The 20,682-nt window shown below is 35.5% G+C and overlaps 1 protein-coding gene across 1 annotated transcript in view; it reads right to left on the minus strand.

Annotated features, from left to right (window-relative positions):
• Positions 1 to 991: 991 nt before the first annotated feature.
• The window catches only part of MOSPD2 (motile sperm domain containing 2), a 32,520-nt gene continuing 12,829 nt past the window's right edge, over positions 992 to 20,682 (minus strand). The window contains exons 5-14 of the mRNA XM_005426168.2: positions 19,619 to 19,679; positions 18,379 to 18,417; positions 17,281 to 17,405; positions 12,195 to 12,365; positions 9,943 to 10,055; positions 6,570 to 6,666; positions 5,708 to 5,804; positions 4,898 to 5,027; positions 3,658 to 3,760; positions 992 to 3,018 (exon numbers count right to left, since the gene is read on the minus strand). Of these exons, the coding sequence (XP_005426225.1) occupies positions 2,872 to 3,018; positions 3,658 to 3,760; positions 4,898 to 5,027; positions 5,708 to 5,804; positions 6,570 to 6,666; positions 9,943 to 10,055; positions 12,195 to 12,365; positions 17,281 to 17,405; positions 18,379 to 18,417; positions 19,619 to 19,679 (1,083 nt within the window). The 3' untranslated portion in view covers positions 992 to 2,871. The remainder of the gene's footprint in view (positions 3,019 to 3,657; positions 3,761 to 4,897; positions 5,028 to 5,707; positions 5,805 to 6,569; positions 6,667 to 9,942; positions 10,056 to 12,194; positions 12,366 to 17,280; positions 17,406 to 18,378; positions 18,418 to 19,618; positions 19,680 to 20,682) is intronic.

The raw sequence follows: 20,682 nt of genomic DNA on the forward strand, positions 1-20,682 counted from the left end.
GTGCCACTGGAAATAGGGATGAACTGAGATTCTGAAGGCAAACAATGGAGACAAATCATTCTCTCTCTCTCTTTCAAATTAGCAGGGAATCACTGATGAGATATAAAGGTAATTTAAAATCCCTGCTCCTGCTGCCCCTCATCCCCATGTTGTTGTTGTTTTCTTCTACAAAATGTCTGATCTTTTACATAGGAAAGTAGAACAATGAAGCTCAGAAGAGGGTACAAAAATTCCTTGCTAGGAAAAAGAGTATGGGTTCTTTTGGAGCAAAAATTGCTAATTTTTAGGATTACAATCTTTGTTGTCTCTTAATTGTCTGTAAAAGCCTAAATTAACTACGAATCTACAATGAGGGAAAGGAAAACTAAATCTTAGTTCTTGATAGTTCATGTAATCAAATCCTATTTTGTGAATTGTCTAAGTTCTAAAATGCCTCAGTTTTATAAACTGTGTTTCCCATAGTGTGAAAAAAAAATTTGGTTTTGTTTCTTCTCTTGATTTTGTGTATCAAATCATGTTACTCTGTAACTTCAGGGTGTGTTAAGCACAAAACCTTCTGCAGTGAGACCCTTTACCAAGGACTGTCACACAAAATCTGAAACTACTAACAACTGAAAGCTTTGAAAATACTGGGAAAATACGCTGTGATGATAGAAAGAGTAATGTTCTCAAAGAAGAAAAATGCAAATTGACTGTTGTCCATGTCAAGTTAAAAGCCCCTAGTCACTTTGTGTGGACTTGCATCCCTTGTGCCATGGTACCACTGACATGCCAGTACCATGCCCGTGTGATTATGTCAGGCATTCTGTTCGAGAAACCATTGTCACTTATTTCACATGTGTCTGACAGGCACCACCACAACTTCTGTTCCCAACAGACTATGGGTCATCACCCTATTCACCTCTCCCATATGAAGTATCTGCAGACTAACAAGAAAGCAAAAACATCAGGAGATGCAGCTATTTTTAAAAGACTAAACATTCAAGACTACGTATTTCCTCATATTTATTTTTTAACTGTATTTTTCTAAAATATATTAAAATAGAAAAGATGTTCATCTGATTCATACAAAGAAAATACCAATAATAAAATAAGTAATAAAATACTGAAAATATATGAAAGCACCAAAACATTAAAATATTCATATTGGCAGAGACTCTAAGAATATATTTCTAGCAATTTTACAGTAAAGTGCTATTCAATCCATCCAAATTAAGGAACTGGCATATTAATAGCATGGTTATTGTTAACTTAAGGTTACAAATTACTTTGTTACTTTTCTCACTAAGACAACAACCCATTTCGTTGTAAGCAAAGCATTTGAGTTGCATGCACATAAAAAAGAACCCAAGTAACATCTTCATTATAAGCAGTTAACAATAATTGTCAAATCATTAGGAATACAAAATACTGAGAAACAAAATAGGCAGAAATGAGATTAGTGGAAAATTAAGAAAAAGCAGATGTGGTAAACCATTGTATAAATTAAGAGAGGACAGATGACTGTGCACCAAACATTTATGCAGCCTTGCTTTGTACATAGCATTTTTCTAGTAATCATATTGCTGGCTTTATTAGTTAATCTGTTTATTATTTTAAACTGCCTTTTTCTATTTTCTAGAAATAATCCTACATCACCAACACACTGTAAGCAAAAAGACAGAAGCAGAGTATGACCTTTATTTTTCCTTAACAATCACTTCTCATCTATTGAAGTCAGCAGACAAAACCAATAAATCTGTTACAAAGCCAATCTGTAGCAAAAATTAATTCAAGTAACATAATTCTTTTAAATCTCCTAAAGAGTGAAAATTGTAAAAGTATGAAAGATACCATCAGTCTCCTTTTAAGTTTTCATCATTTTAATATACATATTTACAGCAATGAGTACAAAGAATCCTTGTTAGCAAAGTTCTTTCTAGCTTCATGCACCATTTCCACAACAATTTCTGTGAAATGGCAAATATAATACTTTTATGTTGCCTTCAAGTGTATTTAATCTTCCTGATTCGACTTGCTTTTTTCATAATTTAATATGTAATTTAACCATATTGCACAGCTCAGAGTAAGTTCTTACACTATTTAATAGCCTTTTTATGAACCAATATTAGGCCATCACAGTAAAGAAGTCAGCTCCCACACTCCTTCTGTAATTTGAATAGAAGTTCTTTCCAAAAAAAAGACAATAGGAATAGTGTCTTGTCTTGTGCGTATGTTTCTTGTTAAGAAATGTTTACAATAACTTTTCATTTAGAAGACGCAAAAAATAAGGAATTTAACCAATAAGAGCAATGAGTCTGAATTATCAAAATAATTACTAACAACAAATATCGTCCTTTATGTGTACGTACATATGCTGATTTTATAAAAAATCCACCTGTACTACATAATTTCTGTAAATTTTCCTGGACAAACAGATTAACCTTGGAATACACTAAGTTGACTGCTTGCATCTTCTATGGGAGTGATTCAGAATGTAAGAATGAATATGATGAAAAGAAATGAAATATTGTATTTACAGTAGTTGAACAGAAGAAAAAAAAGCACAACAGTCTTAAATAATGTTGTATTTGGTATCCTCCTTCGAGTTCAGTAGTTTTTATTGAGTTGTACAGTGAAAATAGGTCCTAGATTTAACATCTTCCTCATGCCCTATTGTAAGTGTCAACTTAGACAATAATTTCAGTAATTTTGTTTGCTGGTCATTCATTTCTTCTATCTTTTTTTTCCCCAGTAAACTGTTCCTTGTTCATTGCTGTAGGCTCACAAACCTCATTTTGGCAGTTCCAGAATCCAAGTGCAGCACTGCAATCTTTTTGACTCCAAAGAGCCATGACAGGCAGCAGCACATCCAGGGCACAGCAATTCTTTTTAGCTTCTCTGGGCATATGCCAGGTAGAAGCAGAAGGCAGCAACAGTAACTGATAGCAGTGATAAAACAACTGACAGCTGCTGGAACCAGAGGCAGCGATTCATCTGCTCCTCAAGTCTTTTATTAATCTGCAGTAAATGAGTTAGCTGAAAATAGAACAGTTTCATTAAGTCAGAATTACTGCACTTGAAAGCACTTGGCAATTTTGAGCTATTCTGGCAATAAGGAAAAGAAACAGAAGAAAAAGAAGAAAAAGAAGAAAAAGAAGGAAAGGAAAGGAAAGGAAAGGAAAGGAAAGGAAAGGAAAGGAAAGGAAAGGAAAGGAAAGGAAAGGAAAGGAAAGGAAAGGAAAGGAAAGGAAAGGAAAGGAAAGGCCTTCTCTCAGTGGTCTCTCAGCCATACCTTTTCTATCACTACACATTTCAGGAATCTCTCCCACTAAAGGAGCTTCAAATCTTAAGTTATGGATAACCAATAAGGCCTGCATCAAGCAGGTGACATCTTTACACTCAGAAGCAAAAGATACTACTGATGCTCATTGATACGTCAGATCTGTATATACACAAGAAGAATGAGCAAACTGCACTGAAAATTTAATGATTATTAAATCATTATCATTAAACAAAATAATTAAATCACTATCACTGATGAAGTTACCTTTAATTGCTGAGACATTCAAATAGTATAATTCACAAAATACCAAAAAGGTTCAGTAAAAATTCTTTTTATCTCTAGCATATTCTATAATTTTGCTGAATATTCAGCACAAAGGAATATGCTATTACCTGTATATGTAAATCTTCATTAGTTTTTGCTGGAATATTAAATGCATTGTCTTTTAATGTCAGAGAAGAGGGCTTACTACTTTCTATGACGTGACACCTGAGCCTGTAAAAAGGAAACAAGAACACACACCAAAAATCACAAATTTAATGCAACATTGTATAATTAGGAGTAAACAATCCATCTTAAGAAGATAAAGTCCCCGCACTTTTAAATTTAAGAGACAGTAATTATAATTACACTACATTTAGTCTAGGTTTACCAAAAAGTAAAGGTCAGGTTTGTATTCGTGAGTAACTAATGTACACAGCACACTTGTAATCAAATAACCTCTCTCTATTGTTTCAGGGTCTGTCTTAAAAAAAAAACCCAAATAAATTGCACCACTTATGCAAGGAAGCTCAAGGTCACTCACATGATGTAGATTTTAATCAAAAGGGAAGTAAGGGATAAGCCCTTGAAGCAAACACAGAACAAGATTTAGGCATCAAGACTCGCAAAATACTTTTTCGATGGTAGTTTTGGCCATGAGGGGGTAAAGGCAGCTCCATAAAAACCAGCCCCACAAACATAGAGAAAAACTCCAGGAACAATCTATGGCAAAAAACCAGTCAAATCTGCAGGGAACTTTTCCTAGACCTGTTCAGTGATACCACCCAATGTGACTGGATGGAAGAGAAGAGCAACAGGTGCATTTTAAAAAGTCTGTGGGGAAATGTATTTTTCTAGCAATTTTTCTAGATTACTTTTTCACCACTAAATATCAAAAATACACATATGAACATGTGATAGGTTTTACAGAAATTTTCTACAAAATTCTAATTTTCCCTAGTAGAAAAGGAACATTTTTAATATTGTCTAGAAAATAGTTTTGCCTTTATATGTCTGCTTTCCTTGACTGCTTCCTTTCAGAAAACTCAAACAACACATTCTTATTAAAAAACCAATTGTTCCTGTGTATTGTCACATGCATTCATATTTTTTCCACTTAACTCTTACTCAGCATGAGAATAACAAGAAAAAAAGAAAAGAAAAGCCCATCCAGAATACCATTTTATACATTAAACCCACATCTAATCAGTTAAAACAGAGCAGAAGTCTCAGCAATGTATTTTGGTCAGTAACCACACAAGTGAATTTGGAGAATCCTTCATTGATTATGATTACACAAGTGCTATAAATCAGCTAAATAATAAAAGCTTAAAAACTCCCAAGCCCCTGTTAAGAAAACCATGTGCTTACCTATGTTCCATCACTTTGGTCCTAGGGACTTCTTTCCAAAACTGAGTCAGTTCTGGTACACCTGCTCCAGAGGACTGGTCCATTTCTGCTGCCATTATAAGGAAACGATCCTGCAAAGAAGCTGCAAAACCTGCCCTCAAAAAAGACAAAAAAAAAAAAAAAAAACACAAACAAAAAAAAAACAACAGTGTGCTTAGATAAAATTAAAATATTGCAAGGAGGATAGAAGTATTTTGCACAAAAGTGTCATAAAATAAGAACTTGCTTATTGCAGGACACCAGACGCTGACTTGCTAGAAATAAAAACTAGGAAATCATTCTCTAAAGGTCAATAATTCTAATTACAATTTTCCCAAAATTATGTATGTTCATTTTAACAGAACTAGTTTCATCTTAATAGCTCAAAGACAACCCAAAATTTTGTAAAGAACATATTCTCCAGCTAATTCACCTTTTCTTGCAACAATTTAAGAAACTGATTTACTGTAGATAAACTCCCACTGTAATAATGAACTAATGAGACAAGTGCCACTCAGACTTTTTGTTTTTTAAGACAAGAAACAAAATGGGTTGCAGACAACAGCTGCTTATGCCTGAGTGGAGCAGTAAATCAGTACAGGCAGTTACTCAAATCCTTTCTGACACCCATGTTTTTCTAACAAATGGTACCATTCTCATACAAGAGTCAGGTAGACATGGGCATCAGTCAGTCCCACACACCAGCAAGCACACACAACCATCAGTGTCTAGAGCATGTCTAATGCTACTTACCCAAATTTCTTACAAGCTCTATTTTACAGTTTTACTTACCACCATGAAGAGAAACTATTATATCTAATGATGTGCCAGGTTCACAGCTGCTGTTACTGGGTTTAACCCTGTATTTTTCTGGTGCAGTTGTTCTCACCTATAAACAAGAAATATGAAGGATACAGTAAGTGCATGCAGAAACTACGACTGCTTCATAACTTCTCTCCTTCTGTAACAACTTAATCCTCAAAAGCTTGACTATTAGAACAAATCTCTAAAATACATCATTTTGTAGGCATAATAGGACTCTTGCATATTCCTTTTCCTCCCTGTCAATTGCATTTATCCTTTGTTTTCTTGCATTTGTTATTTTTCTTTTGCATACATATTTAAAATCAGCCAAGAACATGTTATAATAAATATGAAAATATGAAAACGTTAAGCTATTTTAATGTGCAGAGAATGCAAAACATGGGAAAAAATCCACAAAGATGCAAGTAAACTTCATCATACTGAAGCAAATATAACTACTAATTCCTTTGATGGTGACATTTGTCGATGGATCTGCACCATTTTGGAGTATTACTAACTTGATTCCAGCCAGTATTTTAAAAGAAACATTCTAAAAAGATGACTTCTCAATGCTCAAGTCTTTCTTTTTCAAAAAGTATTACTCTCACTAAAAAACCAACCATCACTTTAGCTCTTTTGTAGTCAGTGCTCCAAAGATTTGTAATACTAATTACCTCCTTTGAGGTGGTACACTGTAGGCATAAATTCAGCCAGATCTTTGATCTGCCTCAAACATCACTACACAATAAAAGAATTTGTCTGTAAAATGGATTTCATGGTATTTTCCTCCTCACAAAAAACAAGAAAAAGTTACACAGTTAGCAAACCAGACCACACATAAAACACTTACTTTAAAAGCCACTACATTTTTAGTGATGTTTGTGAGAACTATCAAACATTTTTTCTCTCCAGTTTCTTTGGATCCAAAATATAGCTCCTCTGCTGGGCTAATAGGAAATTTAAAAATAATTAGTTTCTTCAGATTATCTTTACAATACATCATAGAAAAAACTTGACCACACCTCCAGGAAAATAAAATACTTTCTAATCTGTAGCTACAGTCAGCATAAACAGATTTTCATCAAAAAAAACTATGAAAATAAAAAGCAGAAATTTTGTTGTGAAGCTCAGGGTTGACTCATGACAAGTGGGCCTGGCTGCCTCAGCTGATAACTGCCCTTGACTTCTGCCATCTGTAACAGCAGGAACAGCCAACAGATACTCACAATCAGCTACTGCATCTTTGGGCAGTGTGGTAAGGGAAAGCATCGCTGATTTTAATTTATGCTCATGTTAAGGAGTATAAAGTGTCACAGACAGGGAGGAATTTCAAGCTCGAACATCCATCCTTGTCATGGATATAGTGCACACATAAGAGAAGGCAGATATCCACAACTGGCAATCATTTCAACCACGACAGCTGAATCCACTTGTACTTATGAGTCAGTCTTCACATACTTGTGGTACCACATGCATAAATAAAGTTATTGCTTGTTTTTAATATTCTTGTGCAATTAAGAGAGTCATGCATGAGATATTTTAAACCACATCAAACTAACACAACTCAATTTGGATAAGCATTCAAATGAACACTAGTAGGTAAAAGCTAGGGCATGCTCATATAATACAAGTTGAAAGGAAACTTGAGTAGCAAGCGAAGAACTTTCATTATGTCACATGAGGAGCACGCAAAGAACTGCCATTCTACTCTGTACTACTGAACTGCATATATTTTTCAAAACACGTGATTTTTTTTCCCATGTCCTCTTTTTGGAATGCCAATTTCATGTTAGTTTGACCTCCTCCTCAAAAGACTTCCTTTTATGGTACCAATCCTTCTTCTCCTACCTAACCCAGGGTATGAGCTGAGCAGAAATGCCCTTGGTGCTGTAGGGCAAGTGTGAACGCCCATGCTGAAAGCAGGTTCTGGGGCTGACTGTGATGTTGGGCTGCTGGTGGTTTACAGTGCATTAGTCAGTCCACATGAGAAAGAGACTTCTTTTGTGGTGGGGAAAAGGAAGTGTGCCACATAAGCCAGAAACCAGAAAATGGATGGTTTAAAACTGCTTCATAGGGTAATTCCCTCCTCCTCTCAGTATTCTTTCATTTCCAAATTGCCAATTGAAGTAACCAGTGCTAGGGAAGGGCTGTAGCTACAACATAGTTTAGCTATCTTAATACTGTACTACTGCAGCTGTGTTAACAGCAATTGCAAGATGAACCATAAATGAAACAAGAAGCCACAAACATGATCAAGGGAAGGAACATTCTGCCAGAGCCTTATCTTTCTTATTCTACCAATTATGGTCATTGAGCAAAAGGAAAAAAACGAAAAAAACCACCAAAAAACCCTGGGGACCATGGCTCTATGGTTCTTCTCAGTGAAATCAAGTTCCACAGCATTGGGGGTAGGTGGCATGTAGCTATTAGGAGGGTGGATTGTTTAAACAAACACTCGAGCTTTTTAACTTTCACAGATGCAGGAATTTCCTTACTCTGATGTGTGTGACATAACCAGCTTGTACTAGAAATTCTTGTACTACAACACACCACAAGCTGCTTCTCCACCAGACAGTACAAGGAAACTGCTGCTTTTTGTCTGACCAAACAAATTCATTTATTGAGGAGGAAAGTCAGAGGCAGCCTTTCATTGTAAGGTATACAAGGCAAACACAATTGTGGTCTAAATGAGGGAGACAGCTGACTCATAAGCATGACTAAAAATACAAGAAACAAAAGAGCACGAGGACCCAGTTCTGGTCCACGATTTTCTGGTGCCAGAGCTGCAGTGCCTCAGCTGTGTGCTCAGGCTCCAGGCTGCTCCCTTCACAGGGTAATGCTGGGAGATGAGCAAGGGTGCAAGTTAACCAGGGTGGCAGAGCTTATGGTCTCTGATAGGTGCCTACAACTGGTAATGAATGGTACCATATATTATTGGTTCAGTCAGCTCCAGTAAAATGTCCAGAGCAACAGCTGCACTCAGGATTTTACTTAAAAAACAAAACAAACAGCAAGAACAATGGAGACACCAGTATTTTATTTTCCATGACAGCAAGCTGCAAGTATTAACACCTCTATACTTGACTATACTCTTACATGTGTTGCAGTCCATGTAAGTTACTTCTATTCAATGACAGCTTGAAGTATTTTAACAGAAAAAAAGGAAGTTTCTGGGGGTGCTTCTGCTTGTTTGGATTTTTTTTCTTGTCTGCTTATGATTTGTGCTCCTTTCTTTTTTTAATTAAAAAGTGGTTGGAATACGCATCTAGCATTTGTGATTGTCATAGAAAATGTTCAACGTTCTTTTATAATCACAATTCTGCAGTCTACACGTTTGCCTTGCCATACAAGAAACTAGGGCTATACAGAGGAGGTTCTTCATTTCAAAATTAGGAAAAATTTACACATATAAAATGTATTTATGCTAATGAGCATGTCATTATTAAAATTCATTCCAAAACTAATTCATTACAGCACTTAAAAAGTTAGCTAAGAAATTACCTAAAAATTAGATATTTTCTTCATTCACCTAATAGCAAACTGAAAGTGAAAATAAAAGTTAACATCTAAATCAAATTCTAAACAAGCATCTTAACCTAAAAGGCAGTGAAAAGAAAAAGTGATATTGGCTAATTGATTTCTTTATTTTGGTTTAGTGATAAAAATAATTGCAAGATGTTGCATCTTGGATGACAAAACCTTCTGAGTAGATATGTCATTATAGAGCCCTTTCCACACAAAATAAATTGGACCCATTAATCAAGTTTAACTGGTGGAAATTATTACTGTAGACATTTATACTATCGTAAGCCAAAAGAATTCAAGCAAGATTTGACAGTGAAAACTGTCTTGAAAAAACATTGGTTTTCCTTGAGCCAATGAAATCAAAACATGTCAAACCACTGCTCTCAGTACAGATAAGGACAGGCTTAACTTAGTCAGATGGTTTCTCAATATAAATAAAACACTTCTAAAATTCTATGGAATATACACCTATTTGTACAAAAAGTATACAAATCTTTGGTGACACCACAAGATTCACTGAAAACTTGTAAAACCAGAAAAACTCCTCTTTGAGCTTTGTAAAAATCCATCTTAAATAGTTGTTTATAATTTGTTTTCTTTTAACAGTCTGAAAAAAGTTTATTTTGAAAACCAACTAGTTCAGTACTCAAGTGTCCAAGGAACACTGTAAAAAGAAAATTTAAGAAAAGTATTATTACCTGATATGTAATAAAGGTCCTTTAAAAGTGGTTAATGCTTTCTTTGCATTTTTTGATTTGACCTCTGTTTTGTCAGTTTCCTCTGATTTGGAAATTTGTTCTATAGAATTCATCTGAGTAAAAATGATAGTTATAATGATTAACTAGAAACCTGGATTACATCTTACAGAATCATGCAGGCATTTCAAAGAATATGATGAGGCTTATTTCAACAGTTTACATATTATAGACCAAGCCTTATATATATTCATTCCCTGAAGGTGCTTGAAGTCCACTGAATAAAATGATTTACAATAGAAATTACATAAAACATTAAATGTGTGTGAAACAAAACTTCTGCTTTGTTTTTTCCCCCACATATTTTCCTGCTGGCCAAGTCTGTTTTTGAACACTCCAGACACACTAAGTTATAGCACATCAAAGATTAGAGAGCACTGGTATTATTCATCCACTGCAAATTGAAATTAAAACAGATTAAAACAATACAGTCACTGTACCACTGTAACAGAAAACACAGTGCCAATTCCACACTTCATTGCATTGCAGGGTAGCTAAACAGATCTTCATTGCTCTTAGATGAAACTCCGAAGTATTGCAGAACATAAAAGAAATAATGCTGATTGAATTGGTGTTTTCAAAGCTGCAGGTACATCTTAGGTTCTGAGGGTTTTCTTCTACAGCATTAGGAAAATACATGCAAAACAGGGCAGGTGCTTGGGGGGGGTACAGAAGACTGAAAGAATTAGTGATATCATGATTCCAGATCAGCTGACTGAAGAGTTTGCTTAGTCTCCTTTTTTATTCCACTCTTAATACGGAGAAAAGACATGAAGAGAACTCAGTTCATGCAAGTTTGAAGTATGGGAATGAAAGGAATACAAAACTTTATACGAAATAGGCCATATAAAGAGATCCCACACAGGAACTTTCTTAATAATTATATAAAAGTGGTAGAAAAATGTTAGTGTGTAAATACACTGCACTAGTTATATGTTAGGCTTTGTTTGACATAAACCTACCAGAAAAAATATTACTGTAGAACACAAAAGTGGAAGCACCTACAGGACAGGCACTTACTAACCAAGTCTATCCCTCATGTTTCCCTGTACTGAAAAAGATTGAGTAGCACCTTGGTCACACTGAATAAAAGGGAATTATATGCTTTATGGTATTTCAAGAGTAAAAAAAGTAAAAAACCTAAAATACCTTAAGTGGAAAGCTAAGTCACCCAAGCAAATTAAAAGCCAGCAAACACTGAGCCTTATTAAGCACAAAAGGCAACTTACACACAGAGGAGAAATTCTCCATGTTTCTGTATGTGAGAATCATAGCTTCTAAAATGTGCCTCAAGGAAAACAAGCTACTGAGTCTAACCATGGTTATGTAATGCTTCCTTTTGACCTTAAGGTCAGTGAAATTATCTTTTTTTTTAAAGCTGGCCGAGTTGCAAATAACAGCTGGACTACTTAATGAGCTGCACATTTCAAATTCTTCTGACAAATCTGTAATGGTAAATGAAACTGTATTCTACTCCACTAAACAGAAGTTTTGCAAGTAATATTCCAAAATTAATTATGGTAATAAAGTACTGAATTTCAAATTTTTTCTACTATTTTCAAGAGCAATATCCCCAGTTAATATTACTGCATATTCCTAAATATCACTTCATATAAACTTGGGCAAAACAATGCCTTTATTTCTGGATAAACAACACTGCAGGAAGATTATGTTGCAAAACATGATTGATGGAGTAGGAATACAATTTCTCCTGAGAATAAATGAAAAAATGTATATGTTGAGATTTTATCAATAATTTAAGAAAACAAAGTAACATCCAATAGTGCATAAATATTTAACAACATTTTTTCATGTACATACTGATATAAGCATCAGAGAAAACTAGATCTATTTCAAAATGATCACCACTAAATATCCCAAGATTAAAAAGAAACCTACCAGAAAGACAACCTTTGAAAACAAAACACAGAAACCTTTTTCTTTTTGCTGTACAACTCACTATATTCCAAGAGACAGACTAAATACTTGGTGCACATTTTATGCATTCTGAAGCATGAAACTTGTCTTAACAGACCAAGAGTCAAGGTTGAAACTGCAACTATAATTTTTCAGTTTTCCTGTGTTCTTTTGCTAAATTAGAAGACAGAAAAACTGTTAAAAACATACAGCACAAAGACAAGTAATCAAAATTGTATGCCCCTTGTCCCACTGTGCCTAAATCTTCACTTAGATACCTTTTTCTGATTAAGGTTTTGTGTTTCATTCAGCTCCCCAGTCTCCTTGGTGTCTGCATCTATCTCTTCTTTACTTTCATGCTCATCTTCACTTGTAATGGGCCCATTTTCACATAAAGGAGTTTGAAAATCATCATCAACCAATGGAGGATAACTGTACTTGAAAGAATCCTGGAAGATAAGGATTTATAAAAGACGGGTTATTCAAGAGGATTAGAAGTGCCTTCTCTAGGGTTTTTTAAATGGAAATATTGTCTTTGTTTCTTGTTTCACATTACTTTTATGTTTCATTTATCCATTTCAAGTTGCACCCCTGCAGAAAGCTGACACTAAGAATTTCTATTTTATCATCAATAGACAAATAAATACAGTCATCCAACAAAGCCAGTAAACTGTAACTTGTATTTATATTCACAGCAGAACTACAGAAGCTGGTCTATCAAGGATCAGCATTCAGAGTCTAATTGCTGAAGTTCTTGTCTTAGTTCTCAAAAATGTGGTTTAAAAGTTATGACAGCTACTTCTGAAAATATTTCAAAAGTGATGAAAAACATGAGTAGTTCCTTGCATGTTAGTTTCACAATGGCCACTTTAAAAAAAAGAAATAAAGCCCAAAACAACCCCAAATAATCCCTTAAGTTTCATATAATGTGTGCAGACCTCTAGCATATTCTGCAATTCAGACCTCTAATCTTTGGAATGCCAAATCTGTTTAAAGATCATATTTAAGACATCTGAGTAATGCAGCAGCAGAATACTTAAGTCCTCAATGATTCTACAACAAAGGTACCTTTTCCATTGGAAGATCAGAAAAAAACAATTTTTGCCAACTGGAAATTTTCTTAATATTCTCCAGATTTTTTTAATTACATTTAATGTTAGAGGCAGTGTTTGAACAGGGATCTCTGTTCCTACTGCATTTTCAAGCAGTTTTAAGCATTAAGTAAACTGATATAGTCTGTCAGCTTCTCCAGTGGAGAAAAATAACACAGCTTTGACTCCTGTGAGGCAAAATGGAGCAATGGCCCTGCTTCATAAATGATGCCTCCCTCAGCAGGGAGTTACAAAAAAGGTGTTTCAAAAGTATACTTCCTGCTCATCTATAATCAAGGTCTAAATCTCATCTACTCCTTTGCAGCAACAGTCAAAGACCTCTAGGTGAATGAAACAGGTATTCCCTCGCTCAAACAATATCCTATTAAGGACCAGAAGGACAAGTTTTAGGTATCAGTTAGACTAAATTACTATTAAAAGAAGACTCCAGTCCACAAGAAATCTCACAGTAGTCTTACAGAATACTGACATCCCACATTTGACAGAAATATCCAGCTTCCCCTTACCCAAACCAACAAAGCCTTGTCATTCCCTCCCAGCATTGGATGAAGGGCATGTAACAAAGTGACCTTAATAGAGGGAAATTAATTCTGCTGCACATATTACTTGGCCTTGTTAATCCATGCAGCTTGATAGCTTCAAGAGCTGAGTTGTCCCACTGATGAGATTCTGTTCCAAGTCCCACACTTCCTATCACAGTGCCTACGTTTCAGTGACATGGGCATATCTACTAACAGGGTGAAAACCTCAGCCAAGTAAACAAGACACTTATTCAATGCCCGATACATCCATTCTATAAACTTACGGCTCTTTTTTATAGCAGATCTAGAGAATACATGCTACTATTTTTGGCTCTTTTTGTAGAGGTGTCTTAATCATAGTAGTGATATATTCTAAGATGACATGCACACAGTGGCCATGAAGTCATATGCAAGCTTTGGCATGATTTAACTTCAGGCCACTGATCTATCTAAGGTAATTCCAAGAAAACCTGTGGGCTATCAATTTAGATACCCAGGTGAAGAGCACAGCAGTTGCACACATTGTTCAATATTGGCACCAGTAGAGAGAATCGCAATCAATTCATCCTTGTTAAATCCATTTTCTGACAGAGAAAGACTGGGCAAAACAACATATCAAAACCCTACTGTGTGTTCATGTCTTGTATCAAAGTGTACACGGTATGTACTTCAGTCTTGCAGAAAATATTACTGAAGAGACAAATCTCCCTGCTCAGTCAGAAATATGTATGCCTTAAGAACTGGACTGTTCCAACAGCTGGAAATGGCAGAATGTGTGCTACAACAGACAGGAAAGCCAGAAAACACTGAGTTAGGATACATTTATTACTAAATGAAAAATATTACCAAGTGGCTCTTGAGCACCTAACCCTAATTTTCCAGGCTGGCTAGCATCAGCTTGCTCCTAGATCTGGCCTGGGCAATTTTGACAAGCTCTACCAAAATAAACCTGCTATAAAGTAAATGACCTCTGTGCGCTATGGACAAGAACAACTCAAAGCCACATATGTGATGTGTAGCAATATGGTAACAGCCACAGCCAACAGACTGATGAGGACTTGAATGGAACTTAGACCCAATTCCTATTCCAAAGTCTTGCAAAACCCAAGTTTCTATTTTCCATAATTAGTTTTAATGCTTTTGGTACTCTGGAGACACCTTTGCCCACTAGTTGTCTAAAATAAAGCATGTAATATTCCTCTTCCACAGCTGACTGACAGTCAATCAAAGGATTTTAAAGCTGTGGAAAGTTTCTGATTCATCTTTTGAGTGACCTTGAGACAGACTTAAAACATGCTTAAAGATAACTTCATTGAGACATTGAAGTTGGAGGCTTCCAACAGACGCTTCCCTTAGTTAAGCAAAGTAATCACTGACTCCCAAGTTCAACACTATTAATTCTATGGATTTTTTTTTGTTACTTCCAGAACTAGTCTCTAAATATTCTTCTGAAATACAAAGAACATAAGTGCAGTGGAATCTAGTTATCACCCCAAATTAGCCTGTCAAATGATCTGCTCCACTAGTTGCATCCATCAGACAAGATCTGGCTCTTCAAAAGTGAAGCCTGGTAGGGGACACAGCAAAGGATGCAGATATGCTGTGCCCTTCACTGGCATTAGGCTCATGGTAAGTATAAAGATCTGTAACAAAATGCGTGGAAATCAAAGATGACAGAGAGAAAATCAGAAGGGGGCAAAAAAAAAAAACCAAACCTGGCACACAAACAAAACCAAACACTTGAGAGAAAAATGGAAGGAATCAATTTCTGCAAGTCAGATACAGTATTTTAAAAAGCCAGGCTTGACAATACTCATAATGGTGAATTGTACTCTAGCTAGCTGCCTCAAGAGAAGCCAAAGTTAATCACATCAAGAAAAGTTAAATTCTGAGAAAGGGCATTAAGTTGTCTGTTGTCTGGTCAGTGAAAAACTCCCTGCTATCAGAGATGCAAAGAACCTGCTTTACTGCATACACTGAAAAAATCTTGGGAAGAAAAATTCAGAGCACAATTTTGGAGTCTTGGTATTTGCTAACAATTCTTCCAAATTCTGACAGTTCTGAGGTTAACAGCTCAAAACACCCATCAAGTGAAACTCAGTAGTTGGACAAAGCATGTGCTGGTTCAAAATATAGGGCTCTTAATATGCAGAGATAAAACTGCTTTGCTGAAATTGTTAAAACCCCTGGAGTTCTTGTCAGACAAGTTTACTACTATTCTATTACTTTATTTCTGCCACTGCAACTTTTTACCCCAGGCAGATGATGTGGATAAGCTGCCCCCATGATTCTGAAACTTGTTAATGCTCTCACATGGGCAACATGGAGCCAGCTTGATCAACAATCACTAATTAGCAATCAGACCTTTCAGGCCCAAGGTAGGATTACAAATAACTCTGTGTGTTCCATCAGATGCTTCAGGAGGGTATTTAGCAAAACCACAAGTTTTTTCTTTAAAGACATAATGAACTATTAGGCAAGATAGTCTAAAAAGCAGGTAGGAGATACTCAGTTTTAATGAGGAAAATAACTTGTCCCTCTATTGCAACAATAGCACAATACCACAGGAGGCAGGCCCAGAACCACTGCTAAACAACATTCAATCCCTTACTGAAGCCACTTCAGACATCATCAGCCCTTCCCTCAATGCCCACTCCTGCTGTGCAATAATTCCAGCTTTCTTCCAAATGAGGAAGTCCCTATGTGAGACTGGAAGCTGGGGCAGCAATTCTCCACAAAGAAAAAGGGTATCTTTTCTTCAAGAGCCACATGCACTTTTTAAAGGCTTCTAATCTCAGTCAAATGAAAATCAAAGTAACATTATTTATGTTCCCCAAACAAGTTTCTTATGTCCTGGCCACAATAACACTGCCCTGAATTCATATACAAAGGAACATGGCCTCCCCTACTATTGCTGAAACACAACCCTCCTTTTCTCCACATGGTTGCTGCCATAACGCCAAAAGTACTTCAGAAAATAAAAGCTGAAAAAAGAACCATGAAAAGTAACTCCCCTGAAGTGGGCTTATTCTACTACCAGAAATTGCCTATTAATATTTTAAAGAATAATTTTTCTGCTATTTTATTTTAAAGGTTATGCAATACTGATCTACTAGCCTTGTGAAAAGTGAAACCTGTTGTGCAAGATGCTTGTGCTGTTCCACTCTTTAGATTGCACTAGAACTGGATTCTGGTTCTGTTAAACTGATGCTGCTTGTACCACTTTGGAGCTCTACTATACTCTTCGAAAAGAAACTTCTATAGCCATGTCTTAAAATGCAGCCCTAGAGACAGCAAAGGAAAAATAGCTACAATATAACTGTCTTTAATGAATCATAGCTCTGGAGCTGGACTAGAAGTCTCAGAGGACAATGAAACCTACTTTCTGTTCAAAGAACTTGTTTCATAAACACACACCATCTCTAATTCACCAGAGAGCAAAAAAAGTACAATGACACTTAGATAATTTTTCTTGAAGGCCTGAAAAACTAAGTGGTTTTCAGTGACTTATAACGGGATGAGTAATTCAGAAAAAATAGTAGCAGTACTTAAGAATGTAGATATCAAATTCTCATGAAGTTCACCTATTTTACATTATTGTGATTTTGAAATTATCATTGGCAAAACCATTTCAAGAAATTTCTCCTCTGTGAAGAGCCAACCCTCAATCCCACATATGGAATATAGGTGTCTCAGTCTATCACAACAGAAACATGACATTTCATACTTACAGTTCCACCCATGTGAGGTGGCAGATACTCTCCACTGATGTATTCCTGCACGTCATTCTTGTTTGTGAACTTTAACATGCTTATTGCATCTGGGCCAAGCCAACCCTTCACGATTTTAAAAGCAGCTTTAAAAAACAAAACACCAAACAAAACAAAAGGTATACATGAGTTAACAGGAAAGCAATTTTGTTATTTTGTTTTTGTAGGTTTTTTTCAGTGTATTGGTAGATCTTACATAACACAAGTGAGTTACATCCCTCAAAATATTGCAAAACCTGCTCTTAAAGCAGGTTATTATCTATTATAATTGGAATGAGCAATGCAAGGGAAAAAAGGTATTATTTACAGAGAAAATGGAAGGAGTCTCTGAATAACTGACAATTCTGCTGTCTTAGAATTTAGCCCTTGAAGTACTGAGCAGGTAAAACCAATTGTGTTTCCAAATCTGAATTAGGGAGGTTGGGAAAGATGTATACACCCTTTCTTGCTGAAATGTCTGGCTGATTTAAAGGATATTTGTTTAGATTTATGAAGCATTTACAAAGACCACTGTTATTTCAGTGACAGTAAAACATGAATATGCAGGAAAAATATAAGGCCAACATAAAAATATGTATTCATATGGCAACAACAGAGGAATAGTGTATTTATCCTGTACATTATAGTTACAGCTAATTATTAAAGTATCTATATCAGAACAAATGTAACCACATCAGCAGCCAGTGTCAGGCATCTATCCTAAACTGTGTATTGTAGTTTTGAGCTGGTTATAAGTCACCGTCACTGCTAATGACAGGATTGCTGAAAGGATTCTAGTTAGCAGCATTCAAGGATAGATTATTTATCAAGGTCTCCTAACCTTTGAAAACAACAGGATGAATACAGACTTCATGTAAAATATGATCCAAAATACAATAACAGAAGGAAAAATTGAAAGAATGAAACCTTTAAACTGAAATATTTAAAGATGCATGTTTAACAAACTCCATTATTCATCTGTATCTACACAGAGTAGAACAATGCTTCTTATTTATGCTGTTAAATTTTAAAAGTTATCACAATCTGAAAAGAAAAAAAAACCAAAAAAATCCAACTTACCGTTCATTATCCATGGCATTTCAAATATTACTATCTTTGCTGAAAAGAAAAAAAAATCTGAATACCAAGTGCTAGGTTATTTCTCTATTTAACAGCAAGTGCAGCAATAATGTTCATGTAAAAAGTAAATCTTCACTTTTACAAACCTTCATGTTTACCTCCCTGTAAAAGCAATTTTGTATGAACTAGTTGCTATTTATTACCTGGTTTCCAAACAGACAGCTAACGTTTCTAAAATTCCAAGTTATACATTGTTTATGTACTTCCTGGGACATTACTTTTCTGACATTTTGTTACTAATAACTCATCTCACAAATAAGGCAAAGAAAGGCAAGATCTCAACCTGATCTAGAAAACCAGCTACTGAAAAGAAGAAAGTTTAACAAATCTATTCAGCGCCCCTTACTTTACAAAAAAACAAATAAGTCTTGTATATCTATTTTTTCCAAATATTCTTTATTTAGCCATAGAGGTTAGAAAACACTTAGGTGTCCCAATTTTTTTTCTCTTGAATGTCAAAGTACAAAAAACAACGTTGCACTTGCCTTTAAGTTTGATATTTGATCAAAGCTTTGAATTTTGATCAGCAAGCCAAAATTTAATATTCAGAGTTAAAGCAGTTGCTGTATGGAAGTTCAACATTCACAGCCATTTTCACCTAAAATTTACAACATATTTAAGATGACCTAGCATAAACTATGCAGTGTTTGCCTGTGCATCAGAAAACTAGCAGGCAAGTATGCAGAGTTTTTGAAGTGTGCACACAAAAATGCCTTTTCAGAATAAATAATTTTCAGAACACACCACTTTCATATTCAGAATAAACCATTGCCCCCCATAAATTTCTAGGGCCACTCAAGACTCCTAAAAGATACAAACTATCAAAGTTTGTACAGGTTCTACACAAGTAACAAGCAAAGGAAAACAGGTCAATTCTTTTCTATTATGAGCTTATAATAGCTCTTACCAGGTATAAACATAGTACGAACTATTACTTAGTAATAAACATCATTACTTCACAAAAAGACAGTTGATTTTTGATGAAAGTAAAGTTTATTCACAAAACAAAGTTGTACTGATTTTAGGACATGAATATCCTAACATCGTAACAATAATGTTCCATGAAGTTACCCCAGAAAGGACATGAAAAAACTCCTTATGTTCCCCATCTTCTATCATATTATTAAATGCTCTTGTTACACCACTCTACAATGCTTAATATTTAATAACCAATACTTACTGAGGAAGTTTGGGTAATAATCTGTAAAACAGTTGACAATAAACCGGACAAAATCCAAGTCCTAAAAAAAAAAGTTTAAAAAAAAATCACAGCATAAACACAAAGCAAGCCGAAGTGCAGGCTTAGCTAAGGCATTTAATGAAAAGCACAAGATAGATATATTGTAGTCAACTATGATCAAATTTTATATACACTACAAATAACCTCAAAACACATCGCAAGGCTTTTTCCTCCATTAAACTGCTGCAAGATTGTGGTCAACTTCCCCTTATAATAAGGGAAACAAGTCAATAGACCTCTGATCACTGCAATAACTAAGAGAACTGAACTGCTGCAGAGTTTCAACAGGACTTAAGTTGTGCAGGAAAAATACAGGAGAAAGAAACCTTTAGCACCAGAGAAGCTTGACAGATGGAAGAGTACTCAATATACTGAAATTTCCCTTCAGTAATTATCCTACATACTGTTCAATATACTACTGCACTCAGTATTATACTTCCAAAGGAAAAAAAATAAGTTTCCTTTGAAGAGAATTTTTAGGTTTAGTATTAGTTGGTAGCATGCAGAGAAACTGTGAGCAGAGACAGTGCTCAAAAGAGCTGCTTCTATACCACCCATTTTCAGGATGCTTCTATCCAATGAGCAACTGTACAGAAATAGTACAGTCAGTCTCCTTCGCAAAATCCAGGTATAATGGAACTGTATTACACAGTAAACGGCAAGGAAGTGTTTTTATGAAACAGGTATAGAAATAAAGTAAGAGATACCTTGCCACAATAAGGTACTCAGGTGGGAAGCTTGCCATGAGTACTCTTCCCAGTCCTTTAAACAGAAATGACCACTACTAGTACTTTCAGAAACAGTACAGAGCATTTCTGGCTGAGGATCCAAAGCCTCAGCCAGTAACAATGGGGAAGGAGCTCCTAGGGTGATGTAAGCACACTACCAAAACATTTGTGGACAGAGTGAAAAAAGCCCGCCAAAAAATAACACTGTGTAAAGGGACCACCCACAACCTGAAAGCTTTTTAAGTGGCTTCAGAAACTAGAAACTAACTTGACATC

This window comes from Geospiza fortis, unplaced genomic scaffold (assembly GCF_000277835.1).
Source record: "Geospiza fortis unplaced genomic scaffold, GeoFor_1.0 scaffold285, whole genome shotgun sequence".
In the NCBI taxonomy this organism is placed as follows: domain Eukaryota; kingdom Metazoa; phylum Chordata; class Aves; order Passeriformes; family Thraupidae; genus Geospiza; species Geospiza fortis.